Source organism: Wyeomyia smithii, chromosome 2 (genome assembly GCF_029784165.1).
Source record: "Wyeomyia smithii strain HCP4-BCI-WySm-NY-G18 chromosome 2, ASM2978416v1, whole genome shotgun sequence".
Taxonomy (NCBI): domain Eukaryota; kingdom Metazoa; phylum Arthropoda; class Insecta; order Diptera; family Culicidae; genus Wyeomyia; species Wyeomyia smithii.
Window position 1 is genome coordinate 43,583,988 of NC_073695.1, and position 19,348 is coordinate 43,603,335.

Consider the following 19,348-nt stretch of genomic DNA (forward strand, 5'->3'; position numbering starts at 1 on the left):
AAGCAGATCGATGTTCCTTTTTAGATCATTTTCAGCTTGAAGGATTTTACGCCAATTCATCGGAATTCAGTAAAACTATGTGAGGTTGGTGACCTCGGTAGTTTAGGCAGCTTTGCAAATCTGCGATCTCCAAAGAAACTCACATCTAGACTTCTTTTTAAAAAGGCCAAAATATTCTGCCAAAAAACCTTTATTGCTTCCATTTTTAGGATGATTCTTTTCTGGGTTTTTAGGCGTAGTTTTTTTGAAGCCTGATTTTTCCCAGAGCAATTCAGGTTCCCAAAAGGAATAACATTTTGTTTGATTTTCCGAAGGTCGATATTTTGGAACATTTTGGCATTCACTCGTTTAAAGCAGGTACTGTGAGCCATTTAAGTTTAGTACCGTTGAGCAATAAAAAAATTTTATGGAGAAATACTTCGCCGAAGACAGAAAAGAAATAAAGTTCATCAAATCAATTTTAATCATAAACTATAAAGTAAGGTAATCAATAACTAACTTTTTCGACGAATTGTTACAGTTTTTTGCCACCTTCAGAAGTGCATTTTTCATTTCTTCACCGGATTTTGAACCAAAACCATTGTACCTAGTGTCCTGCAGCCCCAGGTGCTCGTTCCGCTGGATTGTTTATCACCGTTAAAGAACTACATTTCTTGTTCGCTTCATTCTAATGCTTTCGTGAATTTCGACTCTCAGGATCTTCGTCCAGGAAACCGCATTTTAACAACGAATTGGCGTAACCTGAGGTCATGTTTACAGGCACCACCACGATGCACAGTGGTCGGAGGCCGGAAAAAAACCTCGATTTTTCTTGTCAATATTTTTGATGTTTTGCATTTTTCCGAAGATTCTCAATCTGTAAATGACCTATTCCCAAAGTTTTCTGACAATCGGCTGAGATGATTTTTAATCGCACTTTGAATGTTGGTATATCCGGCAGTTTTGAAGGTTTTCATGTTTGAGATCACAATTTTTAGCTTAACTTCAAACACCAGCGTAACTCCCTCAGTTATGATCCGATTTTGATTCAACAAGTTTCATTTTGAAGGGAAATTTATGTACTTTTTGGTTGATTTTCAAGACTTGGCAAAAATACAACCAATTTCTCAATCGAGGTAGGGTTGTCGATATTGAAAATAAAATATCGATATTGGTTTTATCGATATTTGAGGCAACATCGATACTGAAATCTGCCGATATCGATATTTTATCGATATTTTCCTCATATATTTTTTGTTTGGCCTTCAGTTAGCCCTGAAACAAGCTGAACGCCAACGTGAGCGATCGGGCGAGATTTTTGCCGAAGTTATTAAACAGCCGTGAGTAGAGTTGTTCATTAACCTACGGCGAGAATCTCACCCGATCGGTCGCGTTGGCGTTCAGCATGTTTCATGCCTTAAGCAGGTATTAGACGAAGCAAATATTTGCTATTTTTCAATACAGATTTTATTTTGTGCAAATAAAAATCGTACCAAAAATAGCAAATATTTGCGTCGTCTAATACCTGCTTTAGTATTGCATATTCCGGCGAAGTGTTTGCTATTTCATCTCGTCCGTTAGGTCAGTGGGCCGATTGCTGATCGCTTTACGCAAGGTGCATTTTCAGATTAAACCGACGTTTCGTGAGCCGCGTCTCCTAATCGTCACTGATCCATTGACTAATCACCAGCCAGTTACTAAAGCATCCTACGTGAACATTCATGTTATCGCTTATGTAACACCGATTCTTTACTGAAATTCATCGATTCTGCCATCCCAATGCAACACCAAGGCATCGCATTTGATCGGTTTAATGTGGTGGTTATTGCCCCGAGAAGTTCCACACCCAATTTTCTGGAAATTCGCTCTATACAAGCTGTCAATAAAAATGGAAATATGGCAACCATATTTCTGTCGAACTGCTTACATTTTCCATCTACCACTTATTGATTCTAATGCCAACAATTCTGGTACCTACTTTTTAGTTGGTTTGCCCTAAAATAGCTGAAATAGAGTAAACGTCCTTTAATTGCTATTGACCTATTTTCGAATAAATATATTTATCAATGGAGAAACCAAGCCTTAACCAGGGTGACCACCCAACCGAGAAAACCGGGAAAAAACCTGGAATTGTTTGGAACCGGGAAAAACCGGGAAAAAAAACGGGAATTTCACTGAATATTACAAGCCGGGGTGAGATTGTCAGCTATCTCATGGCGATCACTAAAATTTCTTGAATAAGTTTTCTGGAAAACGACCAAGAAAGACTGGTCTTCTGACCCGGAAGAGATGGCTGACAGATCACGGGCTGGATGGCACAATCTCACCCCGGCTGCCAGTATATTCAACTCACTTCTCACAGTGCTTATATCAGTTTAGTTTTTATTCATCTCTCTCTTGGAAGCTAACTTGACCACGGTAAGCTCCCCGGAAGTAGCTGTCAAACGGCTCGAATTTCGCCTAGAGCAAATGGTTCACAAAGATAATCTCGCGGGAACTGTAGTTGACAGATTTCGCCAAGAATGCTCACAACTGTTGAGTATGCATTCGACGGAGACATTGCTGACTTCCTACCGCCGTAGTGAAAAACGCCTTGATACTTTCTGTAGAGATCTGATAGCTGGTTTAGGCAAGAAACGTCCTAACTTGACCATGTTTATTAAGGAGATTTTGATCCAGCGGTTGGTGTACGATGCAGTGCAGGATGCCGGTGGTGAAGACGAAATTGATATCACCAAGTCCTTAATCTATTACGCTCGCGTTTCACATAGCCGATATGTTGAATTGTTGAAGACAAAGAAGAAGGAGAATTCAGATCAAGATGAAGAAGCCAGAAAGAAGAATGCCACGGCCCGTGCTCTTAAAGCTAATGTGTTTAAGTGTAATTCTTTTATATACATATATTGAATCTTAGGTGGTTGAGGTAAAAACGGTTCCTACAAACTTAATTTGGCCTAGGAGTCCCCGGTAATGAGTATTATATGTGTTGTTTATAAGTTTTAAAAATTCTACGCCCTTGCGAGCGGCCTTCCGGCAGTTAACCGGAACATTCGCCATGGCGGGCGAAAACATGCGTGCAGGCATGTTTTCAAGCTTTTTCTTTGTTTTTTATTAATTCCTCCTCCGTTTTCACGACAAAATTGTTGGAATAGATCTTGCACTTCAAGTTTGCCCAGAAATTGTCGATGGGACGCAGCTGGGGGACGTTGAGCGGATTCGCCGACTTCGGTACCACATCGATATTTAGCCGCTCCATCTCCTCCAACGATCCCTTCAAGTAGTGGGCCAAATCTGGCCAGAACACCGCGTCTTCGCCCTTATGGTATTTCTTGATAAACGACGCAACTTCTGGCAGGCACTTCGTACTATAAATTTCCTCGTTCACGGCCAGCCCGGAGCAAAAGAAGAGCTACTTTGACATCCCTTTCTCGCTGATTGTCAACCACAGCCGCACCTTCTTGGGGAACCTGGTCTGTGAAATATTATTCACCTCGGTGCTCACTTTCTTCGTAGGGGAGGTAAATTACGAAGTGCCCTACTAATCGTTGTCATCTAAGGTTAGATAGGTCTCGTCGCCAATCACCACTGCCACATCGCGATTTGCCGGGGAAATCGACTTGACCATCTTAAACCGCTGTCGCTGCGTCATTGCTTGCAGCTCCGAGACTAGCACCAGTGGACGGGACTGCCGCTTCCTGACATGTATGCCCATGTTTTCCAAAAACTTTTTCACTGTTTTACCGCATGCACCAACCTCCCGGCCAAGTGCACGCAGCGATTTAGCCACTTTTCCCTCGGTCTTCCTCTTCAGCATCCTTTGAAGCTTCTTGTCGTTCAGGGTCGTTGGCCGTCCGGAACTGGGCTTTCTTTCGATGCTTTGATCGTTGTACAATTGTTTCAAGATATTGTAGATGCCGGAAAGGGCATACCCGACGTCTACAAAGTGCCGCATGATGTCCGTTTTTGACGGGGCGGGGTACCATTTTTTTTACCGCAAACGTTATCCTTTTGGAAAAGATAACGTCCGTCACATTTTTCGAATTTCTGCAACAATATCTCTAGATTTTGATAAGCCTGAACCCGCATAAAAAGTGACTATATTAGAATGTAATTCGATAATGGGATGTAAATCGACAGTCACGCTTTTTAAATCCTTAACTGTATGAAAAAATGCAAAATTCTGAAGTACAAATAAACCGGGAAAATTATTTGAACAAACCGGAAAAAAACGGGAAAAACCGGTAATTTAATTTCGAGTTTTGAGTGGCCACCCTGCTTAACGTTTGTTTTCAGTATAATGTGCACTTTCAATGAATATCTTATATTGTGTGTAAGCATTTTAAATTTAATTTCGATGCCATGATGAATTTATGATCGGTAGGCAAAACTTTACCGGCAGCACTCCCCTGATGGCAACCAAGAATATCGGACAGCAATATCGAGTCGCAATATCAAAATATCGATAATATCAAAGGCGCCAATATCGGTTAAAAATATCGATATTGTGGCGAGCGAATATCGATAATATCAAATATCGATAAAATATCAACAACCCTAAATCGAGGTAAAACATATTGCAGGGATGCCAAAAAAACATGTATTTCTAATTTCATTTCTACCGTACAATCTTGTGAAACAGTTCGAAACGATCGGATAACCAACAATCAATGGGAAATATATTGTACTTTTCAGATTTATGGGTCACGTTTTGCACATCATTGCTCATAGAGAGATATTTTGAAATTAAAACTGAGGAGACGTATAGTGGTCAGTTGTAAACTATTCAGTTTCGTATATTTAAACAAAATGATTGACTGGGAAGTACAATTGAAGTTTTTTCCAGTAGTCTCGAGCATTGTTATATAAAATTGTAAACCGCTTCCAGTACTACAAGTTGCATAAAGAGGGGATAAATTGAATTGAGGAGAAAAAAATATATCGTCTTTTATATTTTTAATGACGATAAAATAAACTACCATACGATCTCATAATTTTCTTTAAAAGACCTCTCACTTGTCGTAGAAAGATCTTGAATTGCTCAAACGGCTTAAAAGCAAAAATTTTTCAAAATAAAATGCGACGATTTTTACATCACCCTAATTCATAAAGGAGTAGCCCACAAACCAAACAAAAAAATACGATTCTAAAGATGTAGATATTGAGATGAATACAAAAGCGGTTCCCCTACTAAAACATGATTTAAAACATGATTGGAGCAAAAAAAATCTGATCATGAAAAAGACCTAACGGCACTTTTGGTGCGTAAATTGCTATTTTAAACATTTTTTGACATCAGAAATGAGTTCACCACCCCAAAATTGTAATACAGTGGAATTTCGATATCACGATCAAAAAAAGATCCTCCCGTGAATCCAACGAAACTGTGGACTTGGTAAAATGATAAAAATTAGAATTTTTCGTTAGATTTCTCTGCTATGTAACAAAAATTACTAACCTTCATTATTTCCTCGAATCCTAAGTTTCGCTAAATTTACTGGAAAGTGTTTTTTTGTCCGTGATAAAATCAAAATTCCACTGTAATATGTAATTTCCAATCATTAAAAAAACATTTTTAGGTTTTTTTCGACCTTTGTTCAGAGAGCTGCCACTGTGCAATGTTGTCCTCGGAGGAAACTCAGCTTTCGGTACAGAGGTACAGGAGCTTGTGAACTGATGAGATTATGTAAGAACGTGCAGGAACGGTGATCGTACAGAACGTTCAAAGGATAAAAAGTTTCGAATACAACGAGAACAATGATCCAATCACATGCGAGCATTCCTAGCACAGACGAAGTGAATGGACACCAACCATTTCGTGATATTCTCTGTATCAATATCAGGAAAAAAATGGCAGAGTTTCTCCGTTCCAATAGGTCAATTTATGTTTGCTTCCATGAACTTAGACTAATTTGATGTCTTGAAGATAAAGATTCTTCGAAAAGTTTAAAACAACCCGTCGTCTTGACCATTTTCTTAACCTGCTGTTAGAGTGTAGCAAAAACTGATGTCTTGAAAAAAAAACATTAACATTTTAAGAGCATCAGTACCGTACAGTGTATGTGGAGCAGAGCGTCGCAGGTCTGTCTATGATTGCGGTACAATTATTTTCGTACATTTTAGCGCTACACAGCGGTACTATTCGTTTTGCAGCGGTACACTTCTATTCGTTCATTTCTGTTCTTGTGCAATCGAGGAAAAACTTCAACGCTGCTGCTGATGGCGATTAAAAGTTTATCTCACGAATATGATCGACAAGCATTGAATATTTTTGCAACGGTTATAAGTTATTGTTGTTTCATTTCATCTTCGATATTCAGTAAATAATCGTGAACGGCATAAAATCGAAAGACTAAATTCCTACATCTACAAACTTTTAGGAGAGTAAGAGCCGGCGAATGTTTGTGAATTTTTAGTCCATTTGCTCAACCAACCTACCCCCCCCCCTCCTCGCTTCATGCGTTACGGAATTTGAGTACGACGCCTCTTACCACACTATTTATAACATGTAAAGTAACAAACGAAAATCAGAATACATGAAAATGGCACAAAGCTAAGAAAGGCAAACAAACATTGTCGCAGGTCACAAAATTGTCCATCATTTAACTATCTAACATATTGGTTATTGTAATTCATCGTATGATTTGACAGTAATTATTGTTTAAAATCTTCCTATTCCTAAATCACAGTTTGGTTTAAGTTTCCGCGGAATGTACCCGATTTAGTGTGGTAGGACGAAATCCTACGTCAAAAAAGCGTTGTTTTCATTTTCAATCATCCTCCATTTCAAAATTCTAGGTTCATGCAGACGGCCTTCCGGCAATTAATAGGAACTTTCGCAACGACAGACGAAAATATGCGAGTAGGCATGTTTTCGAGCTCTATCTTCGTTTTATTTCCCCTCCCAGTTGGTCTCGAGGTACGATACTGGTCTAACAAACCAGTTGTCGTAGGTTCGAGTCTCAGCTCGGGAGAGGTACTGTTAATGTCAGTTGGATTGTAGCGCTAACCCCGCAATTGTCCTGTACACTCAACAGTTGGCTGCGAAGTCTGTGTATAAGAAACAGAAGGTCGAGTTCCGAATAGGAATGTAGCCCCAAGGCTTTGCTTTGCTTCGTTTTATTCGTCAATTCCTCCTTATTTTTCGCGACAAAATTTTTGGTGTAGATCTTACGCTTCAAATTTGACCAGAAATTCTCAACGCCGCTAGGGGACATTGAGCGGGTTTGCCGACTTGCGTACCACATCGATATTCAGCCGCTCCATCCCTCCATCGATCGAAGCGATCTTCGAGAAGTGGACTGACGCCAGATCCTGTCAGAACACTGCGTCTTCGTCCTTATGGTATATCTTGATGAACAACGCAACTTTCGGCAAGCACTTTATACTATGAATTCCCCCGTTCGTGGCTAATTTAGAGCGAAAGAAGAGAGGTTTTTCTCTCCCCTTCTCACTGATTGTCAGCCACAGTAGCACCTTCTTAGGAAACTTAATGTGTGGGGGAAGAAAAATACGAAGTGCCCTGCCGGTCGTTGCCATTCTGGGTAAGATAGGTCTCATCGTCCATCTCTATCGCCACGTCGCCATTCACCGGGAAAATCGACTTGACCATCTTATTCAGCCGCTGCCGCTGCGTCATTGCCTGCAACTCCAAAGCCAGTGGACGGGACTGCCGTCTCCTGACATATATGTTCATGTTCGCCAGGTACTTTTTCACTGTTTGGCCGGTTGCATCGACCTACCGGCCAAACGCACGCAGCGATGTAACCAATCCCTCGGTCTTCCTCTTCAGCTTTTTATCGGTCAGGCTTGTCGGCCGTCCGGAACCGGGCTTTCTTTTAATGCTCTAATTGTTTTCCAATAATGCCATGTTGAAGATGGCGGAATGGGTGTATCCAGCGTCCACAAAGTGCCTCACGATGTCGTTCTTTGAACGCGCACACTTCTGAACGGGGTAGTTTCTCTGTTTTCGCCATGACGATTAGAGTTCGACTGATAGAGCTGTCATTTTTTTCTGCTGACTCGTGGATTACTATTATTGACGCTGCGTGGGTAGTTTCGTCACAGCGTGTAAAGGTAAACTCATGGAAAATCGGCAATTTTTATCTATTTTACTTGTAAACACTAGTTATACGTAAGGTATCGAACGTCTTCGGCAATGGATTTCTTCGGCAGACTTTTGCATACCCTACTCAATTTGGGATTCTTTTTTGCTCTCCTTTCGTAGCCTTAAAACCCATTTTTTCCGATTCTAAACTTAATTTGGAAAAAATATTGATTGACTTCTGTTGGAATTCAGAAATATTTTGTTAACAGTTTGGAACTCAATTTGGGATTATTTTCATGTTTAGCCTTTTCTGACCTTGAGAAGTAGTTTTTCCTACCATTACATTGTGGTCCCCCCATAGCACCGTGGGGCGACTCCATACAAAGGCTGGCCAAGCAAAAAAGTGTCGATAAACGCGACAAAAACTTGGTATTTACATGATTTTGGGGCGCTGAACACGAATTTGGCATTATTTTTGTTTGGGGCCGTCCATAAAGGACGAAACCCAATTTTTAATATTTTTTGGCACTTTTTTCGTTTTTTATAGAATTATATGATCTTTGACCACAAGTAGTGCCACTGGGCGTCCTCCCCATTGAAAAAAATACGTTATTTATGGACGACCCCTCGAACTAAACAAATTTTGCCTTAATAAATATATTTTTTTGAATAAACTAAAACAACATAAGAAATACAAACTAATTACAAATTGAAAAAATCATCAACAGCATCATCATCTTTGGCTGTGATCGCTTAAATCTCGTGTTGAATTGTTTCCAGAAAATTTGAAGTTCATTATACTTATCAGCAGGAAAAATGTCTTTCGCTGCAATTTTCACTTCTTCTAGTAATTTTCGATGTTTCATTGTTTCATATATACGTTATCTTCCTAATCTGGTTTCTATGGTTGAAAGAGGGCATTTAAATACATGTATAACACCATGAATTGACAACTTACTAGACATTGAATTAGGTGGTGTCGCTGAAGTTGAAGGCTCCATAATAAAATTTAACGACTTTATGAATTTGAAAACCAAGACACTGGAATGACACAACGTTCTAAATGAATACGAAAAGATGCGGAGCGCGACGACTGTTCTTGGTTTTTTTTTCTCATAAAGCAAAATGTGTGCTTTACTTTTGTATGCAAACGAGTGCGAAGCAAAAGCAATCTTCAAACGGGCTATTGTTAGCCGGAGTTTGATGGTATGAATTTGCTGCTAGTATTTAACACTTCCATCAGTTTAGCGAATTTCATGATCATAAATTGAAAAGAGCTGAATGTTTTTAATATTGTTTTAAAATTGCAGTAAGTGATAAAGTTTGACATAATTAAAAGTTTCATAAAGATTTGTTTATAAGCTATTTTCTTTTTTAACACTTATTTTATAACTTTTAATTGATAAGTTTTGTAATTTTTACCCAAATTTTTGTTTTATTCTTACGGATTGAGCTCGATATCATAAATTTCCATTAATGGGGTATCATGGTTATGATTAAAATTAACCCTGGTTGAAATTTCAACCTCAAAAAAATGAAAAAAAACTGCTATCGCTTTTTTCACGAAAGTGACAATTTGCGCAGTTTTGCGCAGCAGCAGACAGTATGCATGTGAAAGCTTACGTTTTTACCTAAATTTTGAATGTAGTCACAACCGTGGCAAACTGCGGCAACTAAACTTTTAAGCAACTTTCCTACAAAAAATCATGTTGTTTTTAATTTTTTCTAGTGTCAGGCCTATTATGACCAAATTTTACAATATCTAATGAAAAGGGTTTGTTTTGCACAATATTTACAACAACTTTTTCTTTGACGTCAAAAAAATGCAAGCTATCATTGAAGCTACAGAGCGTTTCAAAGTAATGTACTTTTTTTCAAAAATAGACAAAAAACGTCAGTTTGCCAAGCTTTGAAAAGTCATAAAAAGTTCAGATTTCATGATATTGCGCCCAAATTTTGGATTTAGACACTTGAATGTTATAGCAATAAAGGAAAAATATTATGAAACAGCTGACGAAAAAAAATTTTTTTTTTGGCTGATGGCCAGCGATTCCCCACTGTGCATAGGTCATAAAGGCAAAAATCAAATTTCGTTATTTTGGTATTTTTTCACCTCTCAGCGTCCTTCGTAGTCTGAAGCTAACAATGGCATCAATTACTAACAATGGCATCAATTACGAAGGAATTGGTAATACATTTTTGCCAAAGGTCATATATCTCCAGGACTTTTCCTTACAAAGTTATATCAAATTTTAGCTTATTTTTTCGATAACTTCAAGAACGTATAGGTTAAAAAGGGTCAACCTGGAATTATTTTTGACCTTAAGAAGAGTTTTTTTCGCTATTTTGAATTTAATTTGGTAAAAATTTGTTGGACTCAGGTTGTTTTTCTGCCTGCAATTTGTCGATTTCTCTAATTCAATTTTTTTATTTTTACAGTTTTCCTGGTTTTTAGATGCGTTTTTTTGCCATTCTAAGGTCAATTTCCTTTGGTTACCTTCGTTCGTTCGTTTTTTTCTGACCTTTGAAAACATTTTGTTTTTTTTTTTTTTTTGCGTCGCTATTCCGAGGTCAACTCAAAAATACTGTTTTATTTTATTTTGTGTTTGATTTTTCATGCAAAATCAAAAAATTTTATTTCTTTATTTTGTACATCCTTTAATTTTTCTGAGCGGTCTTTGAAAACGTTAATTCACCATCCTAAGATCAATTTAGGAATAGATGTTTTTTAAATTTTCTGTTATTTAGAAACTCCTTTTCGCTGTTTGGAGCTTAAAGTGAAACGGGACGTGGTCGCGATCAACTCGAATTTTGCAATCTATTTTTTTCTTGATTCATAAAGACTACGTAGGGTAATTGACGGCTTCGTCAGGTGATATGCATTGTGGGCAGGATACAGTTTGCCAAGCTCCACTGCTTTTATTCCACTTAGAAACTCAATGTATGTGAACTTACCTTGAACGTTGAAGTTTTTCTGTTCGCATGAATGAATCACTTCATCTAAAACTCAAACATATTTATTGCTATTTAACAAAAATTAAACTGCAACTCTAACACATCCAGAAATTTCACCCGGCCGAAGAAAACATTCACGAAACACATCTTCGCCGCTAGCAATATTTGGTTACGATTTTCTCGAGAAATATACACTCGTTCACTCTCAAATATTCTTAGTTCTGTCGCACTCGCGAAAGCAAATAACTCATGCACTTTTAACACTCACAATTAATGAAGGATACGTGATGAATAAAGTTTAACTTCACCTAACACATCCAACAGGTTGGTTTACTTCGTCAGCAGACAGCACGGCATGTTTGCTGCTGTTTTTGTTGCCAGAACAAAAGGAGTTGTTTCTGTTGCGAAACGTGCCGTATCCTTTTTTTGAATAGAGTTTATGACATGTGAAACCATGTTTTGATGTTGATTGAATTGCAAAAACTCTTATTGCTATTTGCATATTCCTACACAAAGAAACTACTTTATAAATCAAATAGATTTAGTAATCAGATTTAGAGAACAAACATATTTTGCGGTAAATTTGGAGCCATTGCACACGCTGCGCACTGCGCAAATATCTCGATCCCTTTTGTTCTCACACAGTAAACGACATCATAAACAATGATGGTGATCGGCGATAAAATCGGCGATAAACATGCGATTTTTTTCAGCGTGTGAGTCAACTTCGTCTCTCAGTCGGTTCTAACATTCATCGTACGATATGCCAGTCCGAGTGAACCAATTCGGAGATTCGCTGAGATAATTCATTCTCTCTCAGAGATGGAATTTCCAGTAGCTCTACAAACAGATGATTCACTCTTCGCTGATAGAATCCAAGTGTCAAAACAAAAGAGAAGAATCGCGAGACGATAATTATCGGAAAAGAGAAGTGATTGCGATCGCTTGGACAATTATCCCCCTTTCTTTCTGAGTCGCAAGTGTTGACAGTAAAATAAGTTTTTCATCGTTTAACACAATGTTGCTTGCTGTTGTAATTGTCAACTCAATGTTCCTTTGTTCGTCGGTTTTTATTGCATCGAAGGTTTGTTCGCTAATGTATGTTGGCCGATATCGAAGTTTATTTTTAAACAAGCAAAAACCTGCACACATTTTGGAAAAAAAATCCGCAAATATAAACAGATTCGAAAAAAGTTTGCAAGCTACGCAAAAAGTAACAACAAATATGTGCCATTTGAAAAAAAAAACAAAATCGGCCACGGACTCTGAAAATCTACATTTCACAGACAATTCTGTTAATCTGGTGTCCTTGTTTTGTGCTGCCTTTTAATTGGTTCAACGCTTGCAGTTTTTTCCCTCTCTGGTTTTTTGGTTTGTGATACAATTTTACGATTGTCGGGACACTCTCACTCACAAGCAGCGAAGGAAAAAAATCACCTCTAGCGATTAATGAATACATATAAACAAGCATAGGATGCGTTGACATCGTCGTCAGTATGCGAAAAACAATGTATCGGTGCTGGTGCTACTCTTTTCGCTTTCCTCTTTACGATATATTTCTATTCATTAGTGTACACCACAATACGTGGTTCTCAATGTGCACAACTCGGTATATGAAGTTATTCGTCTCTGTTACAGAGAGCGATCAGAACTTGTTATATCCTCATTCTTTTGACTCTTGAATATGATTTTTTGTCAGAAAAAGAAAGAAAATGACAGTGTATGCTCTCCTACTCTCGCCTAAACTCAACCGCTGCCGAAGTAGTTCCTTCCCCCACACATTCCCTCTCACCACACCACACCTCAGCTGCTGTTGCTTTCAACGGCTCATATACAAAAATACAAATATGACATCACTAGTATTAATTTGCACGTACAACTTATGGCGTCAGAATTCTACTTATATTTTGAATGGCGGAATAACGAAGAACGTTTATTTGCAATTCATAGCAATGAAACTAGATGAAACGAGTATAGTTTTACAAGCTTTCTTTCCCTCTCTGTTACTGACGAACTAAACAAAATACTGACCAAAATGGAAATGGCACGACCAAAATGGAACTGTAAGAGTGTTATTTTTACAATTAAAATTAGAAGCTCCGTTGAACTTTTTGTGTCTTTTCTTAATTTTTCCGATAAGATAAAAAGTAGGAAAGTATGCTAGATAGATAATAGATGAAATTGGTCAGCTTACTAAAGAAGGATGACAGTTTAAAACATGACAAACGACATAGACTGACGAGAACTGGTAATTTACCCTACATGAAGCTTTGATTAATTGTTTTCACAACTGCTGCATGCCTGAAGTAGCAATTTGAGTGCTGTTTATTTAGTGGAAGCCGATTTTTTTACGCTCAAACTACAAAAGTAAAAAGAGCTCTAACTTCAAAATTGTATAAGAAAAGACCACGATTCCGTTTCACCTTAATTTAGTCCCTTTTTGACTCTCATTTTAGCTGAAAATTTGAAAAGAAAAACGCTTTTGAAGGCCAGAAAAAACTCCAATGAAAATTGGTGTCGAAAAAAAGTTCAGAATACCGAAAAATCCGCTGTTCATTTATAATTTTTCGGCTTTGACTTTTGATCTTTTTTGGCATTAAAAGATCGGAGCGATTTTCCTCCATTCGGAACAATTGAGTTCAGGAAACAAATTTTCGTTTGGCCTTTTCTGGTTTTTATAAACGTTGTTTCCGTATTCTGATTTAAATTTGCGGTTCATTTGGGAATTTTGGGATCATTTTGTTTTTTCTTTTCCTAGAAACGATATTGAACTTTCTTATTCATTTCGGGAGCGTGTTCTTTTTTGAGATTCTCTGATTATTAGAAGCATTTTTCCACATTCTGAGTGGAATGTTGAGATAAATATACTTTCAATGTTAAACCTATTCTTTTAGAGAGAAAATTAAAAAAAAATCCTCATTGTGTTTAAAATATTATGTATTCATTATTTATTTGATTGGAAAAAAAAGTTTTTTATAAATCTGCCCTTTTAATGAAAAAAATCTAGATGCAACGTTGCTTAAATTACCGAATGTCACTAAGCTCACACAGACGGGGGTCGCTAACCCCAGCGTTAAATCCCTCACTTTTAGAAGCAAAAATTGCAACCTGTACTCGATTTTTTACCCACAGCTCAGGCCATTGTCATTCGGCGGACCGGAAGGATTAGCGAGGTAATTATTACTTTATTCTTTTCTACAGTTTGGCCTCTCATATCCTACGCCTGCATTTGCTATCGATTTTTCTTAATAACACGGTTTCTTCTTTTGCTTTTCTTAATTGCTTTTTTTTTTCTATTTTCATTTTGCATTCCTAGAGCTTTCGTTGAGTATCTTCCCCATCGTTCTTTATTTGTGGCAGACTTTTTCCCCATTCGAAATTTTACCGACTTTGAATGTTCGATGGTTCATCGCTTCACTCTTGGATTGAAAGCGATTATCCACACATTTTATTGTTTCGCGTGCCGCATGCTAGCTCCCATATGCACTGCATTCACTCGATTTCTAATGCCCAACACGGATTGCATCGATTCAAGCCAAATAATACCCTGTATAAGACAACTCTCCGTTCGTGGTCAGCTGCTTATGTTCAGTACTAGAGCGATGTCTCAAGAAATGCAGAGTGCAATCTATCAAACACGCTACACCATGTTTTGCTTCTATCGGCTATTTTTTCCCACCACTAGAGTAGATCCCCAACCCGATATCGATTGCTAACTTTTCCTGTTTTGCTTCTGACCTCTTATCAGTACCAAACTTTACCCAGCTAACACTAACCTCATAATTTTCCTGTAACATGCTGCTTGGACCATGTGATAACGCGCTTATCTTCATTGCTTCCCCATCGCTAACACCACCCACGATGACCCACAAAATCGCGAAAACGATCACCCATCGGCACTCGCCTTCGAACGCCTCGAATTAATCAAACCCACACATAAATGCAAACATGGTGATGATGGTGATGGCAAACTAATAATCACACCACAAACTGCCTGCTGGAAACGAACAAAACGCACAAACCGTAGACTGCAGCTCGGACAGGTATTTCTTTGCGATGTCTTACTGTCGTACTTTCTGCTGTGTGCGATTAACATCATCTGCATTTTGCATCTGTTGCACAACCGGGTGGACTCCTGTCCGGCACGAAACTGGCACTAGTAGAGCGGTGAGCAGCCGGACAGGCCTCCCCCGCTGTGTAGAGTGACCTTAAACGCTTTTTTATTTTCGGTCAAAAATAGTAAACGAAAAAAACACGGTGACAACAGCTGCTAGTAGCATTACCCTATAGTTTTCATCCCTTGTCCTAACCCCAAATCAGCAAACAGTCTTACTCTTTGTGTACTTTCATGCTGCAAAACGCTAGTTAAATGAGGTAACTAAAAGTGTTTAGTAAATTCACCAGTAAAATGATCATCACAGGTAACCCATTCATTAAGTAGTTTATCAATTGTTTTATTCAAATGCTAGATTGATTTGTAATAATATTAAACCACATATTGTGAAATTTTTGTGTGAAACTTTGCACATTTGCTCGTTGCTTTCAATAACGAATATTTTTGTAGAACGAGAACTCCATTTTCAACGCGAAGAAGATGAAGAGTACAAAACAGATTAACGATTTCCGCCAAGTCAAATATTTCTCTAATGTGGGTCCAGAGGGGATTCACTGCTGTCAAATTTCATATATGTGTGTGTTATTGCAGATCAACTCTGGTCCATGACGTTTGTTGGTCCATGATGTTTGTAACTATGAACAATAATGGGGGAAAAATCACTACACAACACATTCATGAAAGTTTTCCGCGGTTTCGCGAGCTTTGATGGAAAACATTCCAATTCTATAATATTTCACGTCGATCAATTTCATGACCGAAAGGAACAAAAACCGAAACAAAAGCCATGTTGCCGAATATGTTGGTTACACGATGTTCGACAGATAGATCCCCCCTGTGTGGGTCACTTCAGCTCGTTTTGGAGTTGGTATTCGTATCATACGAGGTTACGGACAGAAGTAGTTCCGGCCTTTTTTGTTTCAATTTGTATTATTACTGGCAAGCAATTGAATTTTTTCATTTTCTTCGTTCTAAATCTTTAAGGGGCCATCCACATACCACGTGGACAGATTCTTTACGATTTTGACCCCCCCTCCCCCTCCGTGGACAACTGTCCATATAAATTCTAAAAAAATTGTATGGACCGTGGACATTAGCCAACCCCCCCCCTCCCCCCAAGCTGTCCACGTGGTATGTGGATGGCCCCTAAGATATCTTGAAAAAAAAAACAACAACGAACATGTGTGCAAAAATTATTCACATTTAAGACATCTGTAAAAACACTTTTCCACATTCCGTGCAGTACTTTTCATGATGAATTAACACCGAATCATCAACAGATTTTCGTGAATAATGATTACTCGATAACAATCGTTCTTTTTCTACATACTCCTAGCAGTCGAAGTGAACCATCCACGCCATCCCAACCATCAGCCGTGCGGAGTGGTCTCCGATCTTCCGCATTCACAGCCAGCAACAGTCATCATCCCCACCACCAGCAGCATCATCACCATCAACATCATATCCCTAATGGCAACAGCAGCAGTCCAGCAAACAGCACTTCCACCCCTTCAGCGCTCATCAGCAGTAGCCGCACCTCGCTGAACCTCAAGCCAAAAACGCAAATTTCGTCCGTCTACACGCAGCTCTCGTCCATCAAGCACTCGAACCACAACGGACTCTTAGCCGGCGCTTCCAATGCGGCTCTGTCCACTTTGAGTCACAAACGAGCTTCCCTTGGGTCCAGCAGTAACCTTAGTAACATCCCCACCAGCAACAACAGCGGCACAAGCAGTAACAACAGCAATGTTTCACCAACGAAAACCGTACGCACCACCCACATCGGTAATGTGTTGACTTCCAGCAAACTAAATCAGCACAGCCTTTCGGGAGCAGGCGCCTCTACGTCCACCCCGCCACCGCTTCCAACGGCAGCTAACGGAACGAAATTGCTCAAAAGCTCGGTCCGCACACAGATGAACGGCAAGGGAGTGGCAAATTCTCCCTCCAGTCTGGCACCGGGCGTTTTCTCGCCAAAGCGATCGTGCGCTATCAAACCCCCAAACTCTTTCGGGTGTAACCCGTTCCCAGAAACGCCCATCGCGCACAAATCCAAATCAGCGCCTAGCACGCCCATGATCGAGCGCAACTCGACGTCACCCGCCCTGTCAGGCGTGCAAATAATTATCGACGGTGTGAAAGAAAATGGCTACCATGGGCTGCAAAATGGTTGCAGCAATGGCCAGCACGAAGACCGGCAAAATGAGGACGATAAAGAGCAAGCGGCCGAGACGGAAAAGGACGCGATAAACAATAAGATCTATAGTCTTAAATTAGCAAACGGATTGACTGGATGTAATGATAGTAGTAATAAGGAAAGTAGTTTAGTTATCTAGTTGCATAAGAGAATGATTATTTATATATTTAAATAAAACAAAAAAAAAATACAACATTTGCAAACAAACTGGTGAAAAAAAAACCTATACATAAATGTGATCCAATAACCTAAATTATGTGCTTAACAAACATGTATTTACTCAAACCGCGAACCTTCTTTGGCAAGAAAGGAGAGCGCGCGATCCTTTTGAATATATAGGACTTATCAAGCTTACAACACATCTCACATAAACTCAACACATTTAGTCCGGAACAAAACCAAACCCCAATCTAGAACAGCTTTTTGAGAACCAAAATTAAAACGTCGGTCCATATTGCCACAAAAAATGATACAATCACTGTTTTTCGGCCAAAGCACTCGTAGAAACAGTCTGTATTTTTAGATAAGGTGCTGCAATGACGCTAAAAGTGAAAAACTAACCCTGTTTTTTTGTTACGTTGTTATCCTACTCTTCACACAAACACAAACAAACGTTTCGTGCAATCGTATTATACCTGTATTCTATAAATGAATTTTATTTTTAACTCAAAGTTTAAAAAACAAGGCAGGCCCTAGTGGCCCGAAGCCGAGTATGGAATAGCGAGTAACCTATTAGTAATATTGAGTAAGTTTCCAACTATTACTATATTATTCCTTGCAGGCAGAAGAAGTAATTGTTTCGTAAAACATCATTACACACTACGCAATTTGAAAACAGTATAACCTCCATACAGTATATCAAATTTTCAAATATTTAAATTTTGACGCTAAATTCACTGAAACTAATAAACAATAAATGATGAAAAAAAACCTGATTTTGCTGGTTGGGGGCTGGTAAGCAAAACTCCAATCGTTTGACCATGGGAATCATTCGATTCGAGCAAACAGAAAACAATTGAACCAGTGAAATAATCGATTTTAATCAGTAACTTTGAAAGGAATTATAGTAAAATACAAATCTGTCATTTGGCCACAATGATCACTGAATATTTAAAGGGTAAATATATTCCGGGAACATATAAATGAGCACTCTTTTCTTTAAGTTTCTGATGACCTCAATTCTCCATTTTGACAACATACGGTACCGTAGCCCGCCAAGGTATAATCTCGCGCGGTTGAAGCAACCCAAAGTCGCCGAAAACTTCACGCTTATTCTCGAAGCTGCACTCCCAGAAGAGGACGACCTGGAAGAAGCCCCTCTAGAGGTCTGCTGGAATACGCGAAGCATCGAGTCGACGTAACGAATGGTTTGACGAGGAATGTCAGCAGATATTGGATGAAAAGAACGCTGCGCGGGCAGTGATACTGCGAAGAGTCACCCGTCAGAACATTGAGCGATACAAACAGAAACGGAGACAGCAAACCCAACTTTTCCAGAAATACCAGAAATTCAGAAACTATACAGCCCTAGGGTTGTATGGAATGGTGACGTGGGACTAAACACTGTAATTAGGGGATTTTTTGTTGCAAAATATACAGAGTCTGCAGACAGAATCAATGTGTTTGCTCAGCGGCTGCACTTATTTTTATTTTCTGCCTCCTCAGGAATTCAATTTTTGATATATATTCAACAACACTCGAAAGAATATCCTTTGTATTTGGCGATATTATGCCTGTAGTATTTTGAAGTAGAATACTTCTCTCAGGAAGTTCGGCTACATAGGGATGTGAAATGAAAATCTAAAACCGAAAAAAGTGAAAAATATGTCCAATTTCAAATGCTAATAAATCGGTTAGTATCCGATGGATTTCCTTCGTTCTTGCAGCAATAGATTAGAAAATCTTCTAAGATTCTTCCCAAAATAAAATAACTGTAATTTTATTATTCACACTATTGTACTATTGAAAATAGTCAAGCCTTGTCAAAACGAAAAATTCGATCTCTGATTGGTCGTTATATGATTGCTTCCTAAGCACGGTCGACAGAATCATATACCTT

The 19,348-nt window shown here is 38.8% G+C and overlaps 1 protein-coding gene and 1 long non-coding RNA gene across 9 annotated transcripts in view; both read left to right on the forward strand.

Moving 5' to 3' along the window:
- Positions 1 to 18,432, forward strand: part of LOC129726143 (serine-rich adhesin for platelets) — a 217,588-nt gene extending 199,156 nt beyond the window's left edge. For 4 of the 8 annotated variants that reach the window (XM_055682822.1, XM_055682820.1, XM_055682823.1 and 1 more), the window contains 2 exons: positions 14,111 to 14,151; positions 16,429 to 18,432. In XM_055682822.1, the coding sequence (XP_055538797.1) occupies positions 14,111 to 14,151; positions 16,429 to 17,428 (1,041 nt within the window). In that variant the 3' untranslated portion in view covers positions 17,429 to 18,432. The other 4 variants (XM_055682827.1, XM_055682828.1, XM_055682826.1 and 1 more) reach the window with 4 other exon arrangements.
- LOC129726144 (uncharacterized) lies at positions 5 to 12,980 on the forward strand. The gene is made up of 2 exons (XR_008728254.1): positions 5 to 1,115; positions 4,544 to 12,980. It is a non-coding gene; the product is annotated as an uncharacterized LOC129726144 (long non-coding RNA).
- Positions 18,433 to 19,348: the final 916 nt, after the last annotated feature.